A 13,263-nucleotide genomic window follows, 5' to 3' on the forward strand; every position below is an offset into this window, starting at 1 on the left:
CTGAGGGGTGTTTTCTTAATTTTGAGGGGTGTCTTATACATGGGGGCATCTTATACACAGAAAAATATGGTAATTAACTTTCACCAATGAAAAATATTTTCAGAGGTGCACACAGTGCATTTAGGCCAACATGTAGTTTGGCCCACAGAAGGATTCACCACAACAGCAGCTGGAAAGAAGGAAATGCCAGCACAAGGAATCACACTGGGACAGAACAGGCAGACTCTCCTCTGAATTTGCACTCAATTTTTTTGTTTTTATGCTGCTTTTCAGAGGAAGGAGCCCTCTCGGCAGCTCACAATCTGTGTCATCGAACAATTTTTAAAAACAATTAATTTACAGTCAGCAGCACAAAACACATCCTGGTTGGTCCAGCCCAGCAATCCAGATACAGTAAAACTAATTCAACAATGACTCCTGGGTCCAACAATCTAACCACTACACCACAAATGGCTATTCTGGTTTGCAGCCTGAAAACAGGACGATCTCTAGCAGCCAGTGCTGGCTGGTGGGACTTGTAGTCCAAAACATCTGGAAGGCCTCAAGTTGCGTGAAGGCTGCTCTCTCTATAAATATGACTTTCAGAACTCAAGTTAAAGCTGAACAAGAGTAACATTTCATTGCAACAAGTTCCAGGTTACAAATTAACTTTGCTGGCACTGCATGCTCAGGGTCTTAACCCCACATGTCGCAGCAGGAAATGGATCCTGTTTTTCTTCTCTGCAAACATTCGATACTATTTCTTAGTATTTTCAGCCCAGAAAATTGTATTATATATAGATCACAAGTTGGAAATGCATGGAGGAAGGAGGGTGATTGGATGGGGTAGAATTAACTAGATTCTAAGCAATTCAGACAGGTCCCTCCCTGCTTTTTTGAGGGTTGGAAGGGCAAAACTTTACAACGATATTAATGAATATACAAAACCAATGAAAATTGAACATAAAACATTGCATCATTATTATATTACAATCCTCCCTCCCTCCAAGGAGATCTGAGCAATACATACTGTTCTCACTCATCCCATTTAATCCCCACGGCAACCCTGTGAAGTACAATAGACTTAAGAGTGAATGACAGTCACCCTACACAGTAGCTGGCAGCATGGTGGGGCAGAGGCGCTTACCAGACCTCCCTGCAGGTGTGTCACTGCTGCTTACCAGGAGAAAGAGGTGGCAGGTAGCAGCAAGGCAGACATGGTGCAAACACACCGTGCCCAGCCAATCTAGTGCTCCTGCTGCTGCATTTGCACCATGCTTCTCTCTCGGTAAGCAGTAGTGACTCACCTGCCAGGTGGTCAGGTAAGAATATAGCCACTGCAGCTAGTATCCATTGATTGATAGCCTTTAATTCCCAGGGTGAACTTAATAGCTAAACAGGGATTTGAACCCAGATCCAGCACTGGCTCAAAGTACGAAAATCTATGGCTGCATATGAGTCAAACTGTAAACTATAATCTCCAGGCAAAGACCTGTTGTCTTATATTTGGTAAAGTGTTGTCCACATAGTTGATTCTATATATATAACTATTACATTGCACTATGAACCTACAAATCCCACTTCAAATATTGCTTCTGGCACACTAATCAGCTTCAGGTCAAGCTACCTGCTCAACCTCAGCCCCTCAACAGTAAGACTGACCCACCTCTCAGGGTTGGTGTAACACTCAGAAGGCACTGAGGTAAACATTTTTTTGCAGCTAGGAAAGAAAAGTGTGGGATCAACGAGAGCATAGGTGCCAGTTCCCTGGGGGCCCAAGCACCCCACACCTTTCCCCATGAAGAGACCGGGCACCCACAAATTTTGGCCATGCACACTGCATGGCACCCACAGTCACAGGGCTAAGCTGGCACTCTTGAAAAGAGATTAATGGGAAGACCTATAAACACCCAGCAAGCAAATCAGGATGAATGTTCAGTAAACAGGTCACCAGGAGAGCCTCTAGTGGAATTATGCACATTAGTTTAAAACTTTTGTGGGAAGAAAATGTCACCTTCCTCCTCAATACGACTCTCTCTTTTCTTGGAGGTTTTTAAGCAGCGGTTGGATGGCAACCTGCCATGGATGCTTTAGTTGAGATTCCTGCATTGCAGGAGGCTGGACTGGATGACCCTCGGGGTCCCTTCCAACTCTGCAGTTCTATGGTGCTATGACTCTCAGTCGCCCTTCCCCCAGGTAATGCAAGCAGTGGCTTCTTCCCCTCCTTGGCAGACCCTGTAACAGAGGCACCTGCGGTAGGCATTCAGCAAAGCCACTTAACATTCCATACCTGTGCAAAGGCCACTCCATTTTCAGCTGAACACTCCCTTCCTCTTGTGTGCTGGCTCCATTTCTACAGAGAAGACAGGAATTCACTGAGCCACGTAAGGTGGTCAAACCACATACCCCACCCCAAGTCTAACCAGCAAACACACTTTGGGCTATAACTATATTCAGTTAGTCCTCTCAAACATCTCTTGTTTAAAGCCACTGGTGTGTATTCGAAAGGGCTGAGTTTCATATTCTGTGATGCCTTTCTCTGAAGCCATGTCCAAACAGCTGTCATTATAGTGCCTGGGAAACACCTCCAGATGCAAATGGTGCTGTTTCTTAACCAGATTTTTATACCTTCCTTTCACCAACAGTCTCTGGGCAGTATCTTAAGACTATTACTTGACAGCAGAAGCCTTCTATAGCCTCCTATGCAGGCTGTGTTTGAAGTACGGGTGAGGAGGTGATAACTTGCAATGAAGGCTACCAAATCTTTGAGGGGCCTTTAAATTTGCCTTGAACAAAGTTAGGCCTCAAAGCCTGCCGATCACTTCCTCCTCAGCCTTAGGGAAATAAAACTTCACCACATAAATTCCTGCCAGCTGTGCATAAGAGCTCTGTCAGTTTATTATTATTATTTAAAGGAAGCAACCTTCAACTGTCTCTGCAAAGCAAATGGTGGGACTGGAGGACCCACATTTGGGCAACTTTTGGGAGGGCCTCGGTGCCCCAACCTGCCAGCCATGCCACAGTCTTTGAGCTGGACACTCTTTGCCTGCTGAGCGAAGGTGACCAGGAGACAGAAGTTCCAGGGCAGGAAAGAGGGAAGGCCTCCCTCCTCTGAGGGGAAAAGGGCCAGAGGAAGGTGTTGAAGGAAACTGCAGATAAAAGCTTGATATTTATTAACAATGAGAATGGAAAGGAAGGGCATAAGAGAAAGAAACGTGTGACTCAGGGGCAGGGCCTGGATTAAGACTTTTAGAGGCCCTAATCACTGAAAAGATTACGGTGCCCTTCTCTTTCTAATTCAAAATGAAAACCATTTAAAAGGGGGAAGGAGTGTGTTGTGGAAGGCTAGCAAATGACTTTCTCACAATGGCTACCTCAATGCTTTTTTAAAAAAAATCAAATAATTTCAAAAGAAAACCCTCATTTTGTGTAGGTTTTGCTGGTGTTTAGGTGTGATGCATATGCATTGTTCGCTTACTTATTTAAGATACTTCTGTATGAAATGCATTTCAAAGTATAAGTATAGGAACACAGAATAAAAACCACCAACCAAGAAATAAAATACACAATAATGCATCATAAAATTAATACAGCAACTAAAAGCAAAGCTTAAAGCGCCTTCTCAGAGGTGCAATAAAAACATTTAAAATACACTGTTAAAGTGTTTAAACCAAAATAACACTGGAAACCACTTAATTTCACACTACACTCAGCTGCCCCACAAGCAAAGTTTTTGGGTGATGGATAGGAGACCTAACCCGCAACAAGTCCCCTAGGTGCAAAACTGGGGAGGCTTCTGCACCTTTAATAGTTGCATAGCACAATTTCAGCTTGCCTGCTGAAATTCCCTTTCTGCCCCCCCCCCCCATGCTGTTAGATTTCAGCTTCTCCCCCCACACCCCCTGTATCCCTGACCATTAGCCAGGCTGTCTGGGGCTATTCTGGAGGGCAAAATCTGGAGCTACCCCACCCCTGCTATAAACTATGCAAAGGCTGTCCATTTGTGAAATGCCATCCAGGGCATGTTTACTCTGAAGTAAGGCTCATAGTTCTGCCTTGCAGGATCTGTCTCCAGGCAGGTATAAGATCCCAGCCTTATAGCTTCATTTGGGGGCTGTTTCGCTCACAGCAGCAGTGAGGTTTTTACTTCTGCATAGAATTGGGTAGTGGTAGCCTCTCAGGGTTGTTGTGAGGGTGAAATGAGGAGAGGGAGAACGAACCACTTGCACCACCTTGAGTTCCTTGGTGCAAAAGGCAGGATATAAATGTAACAAAACTTAAAAAAAAAAAACGGTTGCAGCTTTAAACAAGTAAAGATTTCAAAATAATGGGATCTGTGCCCAGGTGACAAAAACCGGCAGGTAACTGGCGAGAGAGGGAAGGGCTGAACACAAGATATTGAGGACGGAAGTCTTGCGAGCGAATATATCCTGGGGGCGTCCACTGTGCCTTTAGAAACAAATTGTAGCAGGAGTGTTGCATTCCACTTGCTGATAAAAGACTCCTTTAAAAAAAACCCCTCAGAAAGCAGGTTAAGGCACTTCCTGGAGTCAGAATTAAAACTGAGGGAGGAGGAGAAAAGGGAGTTTCCCTTCTGATCTCTCTTTCTCTCCCAGTCAGGAGCAAACACCAACCCACACCAATCAGGTAAGCTCAGCCAGGCGTTGATTTCTCCCTAGGTCCCTCCCCTATACCTTTTCCAAAGGCCCAATGGCCTTGCCCCTTTGGGAGATTGACTAGGGTCACATGGTCTCACTCATGGGCAGGTAACTTAGGAAGAAGAGGAGAAGAAAAAGATTTTTTCCCCCTCCTTGATTAACCAAAGCTGGGTTTCCTGCCATGATGTCAGAAGGAGAGAAGCCTACCGCTTGTTAATTTCATCCCCCAGTCTGACCTAGGAAGTAAGAGAAGCACCTCATCAAGGCAGGTACAACTGCAAAACAGAATCTCTCCTTAAATAATTTATTTTGGTCTTAGCTACCTCTCCCTGCCCCCCTTCCCCATAGTTCTGGCTCTTCTAATATTGTCCTTTTTAATCTCCACTTTGATCACTTGGAGGAAAGGGGCAACCCTTTATTTGTGGGGGTTTGTGTTGGGTTTGTTTTATACTCGATCTCTCTCTCTCTTTCTCTCCCTTATTTTTCCCCCTTTGTTTTGTTGTTCTTTTGTTTTTTACCTCTGCTTTTGATTGTAGCTGTTTCCCCCCCTGTGGTCATGACGGCTGCTTCTCCGCACAGTGACTCTCTGGTGGTCTTGTTTGGGGCAACAGCTGGTGCATATGGGGCTAAGCTGGGTTCCGATGAAAGGGAACTAATTCTCTTGGTGTGGCAAGTTGTGGATCTACACAGCAAGAAGGTATGGCTTCCCAAACTCTTGGTACAAAGTTGGGTGACGTGCAAAAAGGAAATGAGAAAACAGCAAATGCAGACCTACCCAAACTTGCCTGAGAGTAACATTCCCTCTCTTCCCCCCCCCTCCAAAGCTGAGAAGGCCTAAGTATCCCTCTTCTCCAAAAATCTCCGTAGGCGGGGGGAGAAACTTAAATAGTTTGACCACCTACATACGTACACATATGCACTCTTATGGAGTGGGGAACTCACTTGCTTCAAAATTGTCCTTAAAATTTATTGATGGAGGGGAAAATCTAGACTACAAAAGTGTTATCTCCCCCACTCCAGCTAATTTTTATCTGTTAGGCTTTAAATGCCAAAAGCTTTTGCTTTTTCTAGAAGTTGAGCCTTTTCCTCATTTGGGGTATTTGGTGTGTGTTGTGTATTTTTTTATTTTATTTTAAATCAGGCCTGCATGTTGCTTCTGGGACCTATCGCTTTATATGGGAATCGAACCCAGGGAGGGGGACTTTCTGTGTGCATTAAGAGCAACTTAGTCAAATCTCATTCCCTCCCCGCCTTCATTCTTACACCCTATGTCAAATATTAATACCTATTTAAAAAGCTGTCCAGTTGTCAATATGGCTGAGCCCCTTAATGAGAGTGTTGCAGGGTGACCTGATTGCCCATGAAAACCAGCCAGTTCTGATGGGATAAACATAACTCCTCTCATCAGGATTATATAAGAATTGCAGCCAAGTCCCTTTTTCAGGGGAAGGGAGCAAGTCTCCCGAGGAAGAGAGCAACCAAGGAGTGAACAGAATCTTGGATTTTGTGAAATTGGCAAAATCTAACCTTTTTAAAGAAATTATAAGGCAGATTCCCTTAAACCATTGTGCTTTTCTTTTAACACACATGCATGTGTGCACACCACCCTGTTCCATTTTCTTACTTTTTCTTCTCCCTCCAACCTCCCCCCCCCTCCATTCCCACTTTGTTAAATATTTTCAGGTAGGGACCCTGCACAAATGCTTGGTGAAGGCCGACAATTTGGAGCTGAGCGATGAATGTGGAGAGGTGACGGGCTTAACCCCTGAAGGCCTGAGCAAAGCTGAGCCACTGGATCGAGTTCTCCAGCAGGTGAGGGAAGCTGAGGGTTAATGTTAATGCAGAGAGCAGGATTCTGACTGATGCAACAAGGCAAATAGACTTGCTTTTGACTTTCGCTTTGAAATCCGCTCCGCAGACCAGTTATTCACAGCAGCAATATTGCAAGCATGGTTTGTCCCCCAGTAAGGCCTGCTCTGTTTATTCACCACATGCTTGCACATTTCTGATTATTGTCTCCAGTGACTTCTAGCTGAACGATGACACGTATTGAATCTGGTGCTGTTAATAACCAGAGTGTTCGCCATGAGAGCCAGGAAGTCCCAGGTTGTAATTTCACCTTTGCCTTGAACTCCCTAAATGGCCTTAGACTATCTGTACCCCCACCCCAAAAATAACTACTACGCTTATGTGTTAACACACTCTGAAATCTCAAATGTGGTGTCTAAATGCAAAGTATAATGTTGACTATAACCTGAAGTTATTTGGTCTGCAGTGGCTCATTCAAACATGCCACTCGGTGCTTGATGTTGCCCTCATCCAGGGACAAATGTGAACTCGCCATGGGAATTTGTGTGTGGGTGACATATTCTGGCAGCTTTGGTTTTGAAAGCCTCTTGACAAAAGTCCAGTAGCACACAGGTCTAAAACAATCACAGATTGCTTGTACAGCCAGGTTAGCCCTCTTAATGCAATGTGGTAAGGCTGTTCCTATGGGATTTGGGCAGTGATGTAGTCTGGACATGACACTTTAAATGCTGATCTACTTGTCCAGTAAAAAAAGAAAAAAGAAAACAATAAATGATGGAGCCTCAAGAGCCTCTTTCCCCCAAATACCAAAGAGAAATTGAATAGAGAAATATTTAAATAGGATCCCTATGAAACAGAGGATGATGGGGGGGGGCATTATTCTGAATATGGTAAAAAGACCGAAAGTTGTCACCAAAAGGGCTGTGCCTGTACACAACTTGGACAGCAAGCCGAACTGGTTTGTCTTAATGTAATAAGTTAGGGGAAACAACTGGTAACCCTGAGGGTAGGGGGGCTGGAGTATGTTGTCTTTTAAGCAGTCCCACCATTAGCCCATCTCCATGAAGAAACACTTCACACGAGGGAAAGGAATGGGTGTTTTAAGGGGATAGTTGTCTTTAGAAATACTTGAACGTGCCCTTCACAGCTTCTGCAAAGCCAGTGAGGTGAAGGGGGCCAGAGTATAGCTCTCTGTCTGGGGAGATGACTCCCACTACCACAAAGCTCACTGGGTGACCTTGGGTCACACGCTTTCTCTCAGGCTGACCTGGGAGCTAGTTATTACAGGGCTGATGTGAAGGTAAAAGTGGGTGGGAAAGCTTTGCATGCTACCCTGAACTCCTGGGATGAAACTTTGGATAAAACTGTGTGTTTTTTGGGGGGGTACTCTGTCCCTGAGGGCAGAATTGGCTGTCCTCCATATGCTGTGCTGGCTGGGGCTGGTAGGAGTTGGTAGCCCCAAACATGTGTAGGGCACCAGGTTGAGGAAGGCTGATATATAATACTTTATGTATTCTTTTAAGCAGTTCTGTAAAGGAAAGGTAGACTGAAGGGCAGGGAGTTTGCCCACACATTCAGATTTACTCAACGAGTTCTGTGGGATTTGAACACGGATGTAACTAGCTCTGTGTTCTTCCATTTTCATCCCGTCTTTCTCTAACCTCGAGGCCTAATGCAGCATACGTCCTGGGTAGTCTCCCATCCATGCCCTGGCCAGATCCAGACCTGCTTAACTTCAGCAAGGTGGTGGCCAAACTCATATATGTTCTCCACGCAGGGACAGTTTTCCATCTAGGGGGAAAGGCTTGGGGCATTAAGACTTTTTTTTTCGTCCTGAAATTAGTTGTATATGGAGTTCACGAGTGGTACAGTTCTGTGCATTCTCTGCCCCCACGCTGCCCAGCACCCAGCCAAACTGCAGCATCACGTACTGTCCTTTCTGTATGTTGCTGTTAATGTGGGGAGAGTTTGTTGGTTCACTTTTCAAAACATGCAAAGGTGTTTTGCCTTTACTTTTTCATATATGTGTGTCTTATGCTTTTGAGCAACCTGGAGTCAAATGGAAAAATACAACGCCATAGCTTTTTTTGGAATGTATGGAACAGGTTCTTCATATCACGTTAGAATTGCTGGTTGAGTGTGTTTGTGGGGAAAACTTGCTTAGGCTGTGGAACAGGTTAGTGTGTTGCCACTTCTGGTGACAGGGATCGGCCCAGTAAGTAATGAGCAATGTATTTCGGTGTTGCTGTGTTTTTTCCCTACATTGAATCATCCTTAGTTTTAATTATGAGTGCAGCAGGCTCTGGGTAGGGCAGGGGGAATGAAGTATTTTTGCAAAAGAAATCATTAGGCGTGGTGTATCCTCCCCCCCCCCTTCTCCTCTCTTCGCTCTCCCCGGGTAGATTTCATGCAAGACCAGTTAAGACTGTAAAGTGACTTTTCAGTAGTTTGGAAATAGCTCTGAGACAAACGTTACGTACTGCAAGTTCAATCTTGTCCTTCGTCTTGCAACCAAAGACATCTGGAACAGCTTAGCTAAGTACACTTCGTTGTTCATCTTTTTTTAAAAAAAGTGACACACTATAATTATGCTCAATACTTCTATGTGATTGTATCCTATCATCACAAATTGCAAGTTAGATGTAGCTACTGCAGCACATGCACAGAGGACATGCTGCTGCCTCTGTCTAGGTGTGGTCGATGCTTCTTGGTCAAATGAAGGAGGATGCCCTGGGTGAGGCAGAGAATTTTGAATTAAAGGATATCCACCTGAAACTCTCGCTGGTTCTTAGAAATCTCGGCTCTATATCGTGTCCTGTTTTAAGACACAGCAATTTGAACATTTATTTGAACTAAGGAATCTTCTAGTCCTCAAGACCCGAAAGCATGGTTTCAGTGTTCCATCAATGCTGCAATTCAGAGGTGTGGTGCATTTCAGCCCATGCTAGTTCCTGCTGGCCCATGCAGTTGATGGAACCAGGACTGCCCGTTTGGTTCCCCATAGTGACTTATCCTCCGATTATTTATAGAAGAAAACTTGTAATATTCCAATCCTCACTGTCCCACCACTACCAACCCTCTCTCTTGCTGTCACACCTTGCTGAAAGTTCTGCTCCTCCTCCTTAAAGCCTTTTGTTTACTCTGTGGTCACTGGTCTTCCACCAACTTTAAAAGCCAGCAGGGTGTGTTCTTGTTAAGAGAAATACTAGAAAAGGCATCTTGTAGGACAACTTGCCTTATCAATTACGAAATGTACCTTGGCAGCTGTGGTGTGTGAAATGGCCTTGCAGCATGCACATACATTTGCAAGTGTATTACAGATAAGTTGCACCCACACCCCACTCTTAGGTTTAACTTATAAAGTCTCTGAAGAGGAAGTTGAATCCTGAAAAACAGCAAATCAAGAAAAACTAAATTGGTGCCATTTCCTAAATACACACACACACACAGACACACACTGGAAGCCAAAAATGGATGATTTACCCCCCAAAAAATAGGGATTATGCCTGCTAAAGTGGGGCACTTGGGGTGTTTGTGTGCTTGGGGAAAAGTGGGGGCTACAGTACAGTGGTACCTCAGGTTAAGTACTTAATTCATTCTGAAGGTCCATACTTAACCTGAAACTGTTCTTAACCTGAAGCACCACTTTAGCTAATGGGGCCTCCTGCTGCTGCCGTGCCGCCGGAGCACGATTTCTGTTCTCATCCTGAAGCAAAGTTCTTAACCTGAAGCACTATTTCTGGGTTAGCGGAGTCTGTAACCTGAAGCATATGTAACCTGAAGCGTATGTAACCCGAGGTACCACTATATTGAACTTGGGGAATTGCTACTGAGCCCACACCCTTTAAAATTGCAGAAATAAGCTGGAAAGGCAAGGAGATTGTTACTTTTGAGCTAACTACATATAAATATATTCACTCCCAGTGATTTAAAACATTCTGTTAAGTATCCTGTGCAATTGAGGTTCAGAAGTTCTGTCTTGCTTAGCAGAACTTACAAAGCTGCCTTATCAGAACACAGATCCATCTGGTAGTGGCAGCTGAACTCTGGGATCAGAGATCTTCCGGACAGAGATCTTCCCCAGATCTCCCTGGAGTTGCTAGGGATTGAAGCTGGGACCATGTCCATGCATAGCAGATGCTCTGCCACTGAGCTGTGGCTCTTCCCAGATTTGAGCAGGGAATCAAGAAAGACTTCAGTAGATGGGGATGAGAATCCCAGCAAGATTTGAAAGTCTTGTCCTTCAAACTCTAGCCAAGATTAAATTGCAACAAGCAGCACAGTTTCAGAGCATTTGTTGTGGCTGCTTTTCATAGGCAGAGCTGTCGGCTCACACCAAAGGCTCATCTAGTCTAGCACCCTCCTGCCCACACTGCAGTGGCCAATCTCATGCCTCTGGGATACCCACTAGCAGGACATCAAGAAGGCAAGAGCCCTTTCTTGTCCTTGCTTTCCAGCAACTAGTATTTGGAAGCACACTGCTCTGGAACTTGGAGGTTTTGTTTGGCTATCATGACTAACAGCCACTGGTAAGCACATTCCTGGAGGATAAAGAGAATGCTCTTTTAAATACATCTAAGCTACCGGCTGTCACCCATAAAGTGCAACAGGTAATTCCTGCCCTGTAATTCAGCCTCCCTCAACCTGGTGCTCTCTAGATGTTTTGGATTATGACTCCCATTAGGGGCAGTCAGAACATCTGGGAGGCACACTAGGTTGAGAAAAGCTGTCATAATTACATGAAAGTCATCCACTCAGGAAAACCACCCTCTGCTTCTTTTGAAAATGCAAAGGGATTCTTGTGTCACATAGCAACCCACGGTTCAGTGTGACATGCACACTCATAAAGGTCTCCACGGCCATCATTTGAACTTGAGCCATCAGACAATGCTAAAACAATGCTGATGGTAGAGTTGGAGCTAGTTGCAACTGGCAGTTGCTGGTGTTTGCTGCAGGAATCTTTACCCAATATCCAGGAAGGCCAGAATGAGGAGTTGACACATGCCTGGAAAATATGCAAATATAGAGCAGCAGTTGACTAACCTGAACCCAGATGTTGATGACCCACAAAGCCCATGAATTCAGACCATTGAGCATGCTATCTGAGGTTGATGGGAGTTTGCCCAGTGACATCTAGACAGCATTGTTTCCTTCCTCTTTGTCTTGACCTTCTTATAGAAAATAGCACTGTTTCAGTGTCAGAAGATCAGCAACCTGTTTGAAGCATAGGAAGCCGCCTTGATCCTGAGTTGGCCCATTAGTCCATCTTTCTTAGGTCAATTCTAGACAACCTGCTTACTGAGCAGTAATCAAACTCCCAACAACCCCAGCCAGCATGGCCAATGAACAAGTTGTCCAGCAACAGTTTTGGTGTGCTTGAATCCAGTCTTTCCCCATGCACATTAAGTTGTATCCAATTACATTCTACTCAGTTTACCCATTGAAATTCATTGGCCTTAGTCCTGCCCATCAATTCCAACAGGTCTACTCTTGAGTAAAACATAGTTGGAGACCATTGATGGTACACAAATATAACATGTTCACAATATGATTGATTGTGAGCTTTAGAAGTCTTTATTCTAGCTCAAACTTTTATTGATAGTTCTCTTTGCTTAGTCCTGATTTAAACTCTCAAGTTGCAGGGCTAGCTTTGCATTATCTTATTTTGTTAAAAAAAAAATTCTGAGTCCTTGAAGATCAAAGGGAACCTTCACATAGCTAAAAGCCATGTGCATAGCTTGTTCAGTATGGATCTAAGTATTTGGTTAAGTCCACAGGGACAATTGCTTATAGCTGCTGCAGCAAACACAAGGTAAGGTCTTTGACATGTGTGGACACTGATAGCTCTGTCTGCAAGCCCTCTGGCAGGGATATTTGCTTCTTTTTGTCTGACTTGGAAGCAACCTGGATGAATAGGCTGATCTCCTGGGGGCATATTTTACACCTCTCTTATCTCCTCTCTTTCGCTCATTCTATCCCTAGATTGCAAGAAGAAGTGTGTGGAACATGAATGGCATCATCAGTTTTTCTTTTGGCCTTTGTCCCTCATTTGTTGTAGGGGATCCAGGTCCCACTTTCCTTAATAGTGTGCACCATGCATGTGTATGGCATTTCCACAGTTCCATAAGCAAATGTATATAGGTCATGTCTACAAGGAACTAAAATGTTTTCCTTCCATCTGTTATGAGGTTGGATGCATTGGCATTTGGTTATCTGTTGTTGTAATAATGGTTTTCCGTGCTGAGTGTCCTGAGCTACTGCTATCCCTGAGTATGTGAAAGATGACTCTTGGCTCAAGAGAGTGCAGGAAAAAGTGCGCAACATTTTGTGATATTTGTTGGGTCAAAATTTCCCTGCTTCACAGCCAGAGGTGTCTCATAATCAATGTCTAAGTGCCAATCAAAGGCCATTCAGACATCTTTGTATTGTGTGTTTGTGATGTTTTGTGCTACCGTAATTATGGTATTGGGGCCATTACATGTGATCTCACTTTCAATACTATATGTTTGAGATGGTTTTCAATCAATCCATACCTTGAAAATTCCTGCTGAAATCCTGTATATATTTTTTCTTGAATGTGCTGTGCTGGTGGGTGTTCTTCTCACTTTTATTGTGCTATAATGCCTCTCTGGACAGCAGTAATGCAGTAGTATTCAAGAAGCATGACGTGCAGACAGTCCAGTATAAATCTCTCACTAATGTATTCTTATTGTATCAATGACATGTTGCAGAATATACCTGCAAACAAATTGGAGGGGAGCTAAGTCTTGTCTGTTAGTTGCTGTATTTGACAGTACATTCTGCACGCATCCCCTGC

The 13,263-nt window shown here is 44.2% G+C and overlaps 1 protein-coding gene across 3 annotated transcripts in view; it reads left to right on the forward strand.

Moving 5' to 3' along the window:
* Positions 1-4,733: 4,733 nt before the first annotated feature.
* The window catches only part of ESRP2 (epithelial splicing regulatory protein 2), a 50,586-nt gene continuing 42,056 nt past the window's right edge, over positions 4,734-13,263 (forward strand). Inside the window, exons 1-3 of one of the 3 annotated variants that reach the window (XM_082232320.1) lie at positions 4,734-4,906; positions 5,174-5,334; positions 6,321-6,449. In XM_082232320.1, the coding sequence (XP_082088446.1) occupies positions 5,194-5,334; positions 6,321-6,449 (270 nt within the window). In that variant the 5' untranslated portion in view covers positions 4,734-4,906; positions 5,174-5,193. The remainder of the gene's footprint in view (positions 4,907-5,173; positions 5,335-6,320; positions 6,450-13,263) is intronic. The other 2 variants (XM_082232318.1, XM_082232319.1) reach the window with 2 other exon arrangements.

Source organism: Podarcis vaucheri (assembly GCF_965113315.1).
Source record: "Podarcis vaucheri genome assembly, chromosome: 7".
NCBI lineage: Eukaryota > Metazoa > Chordata > Lepidosauria > Squamata > Lacertidae > Podarcis > Podarcis vaucheri.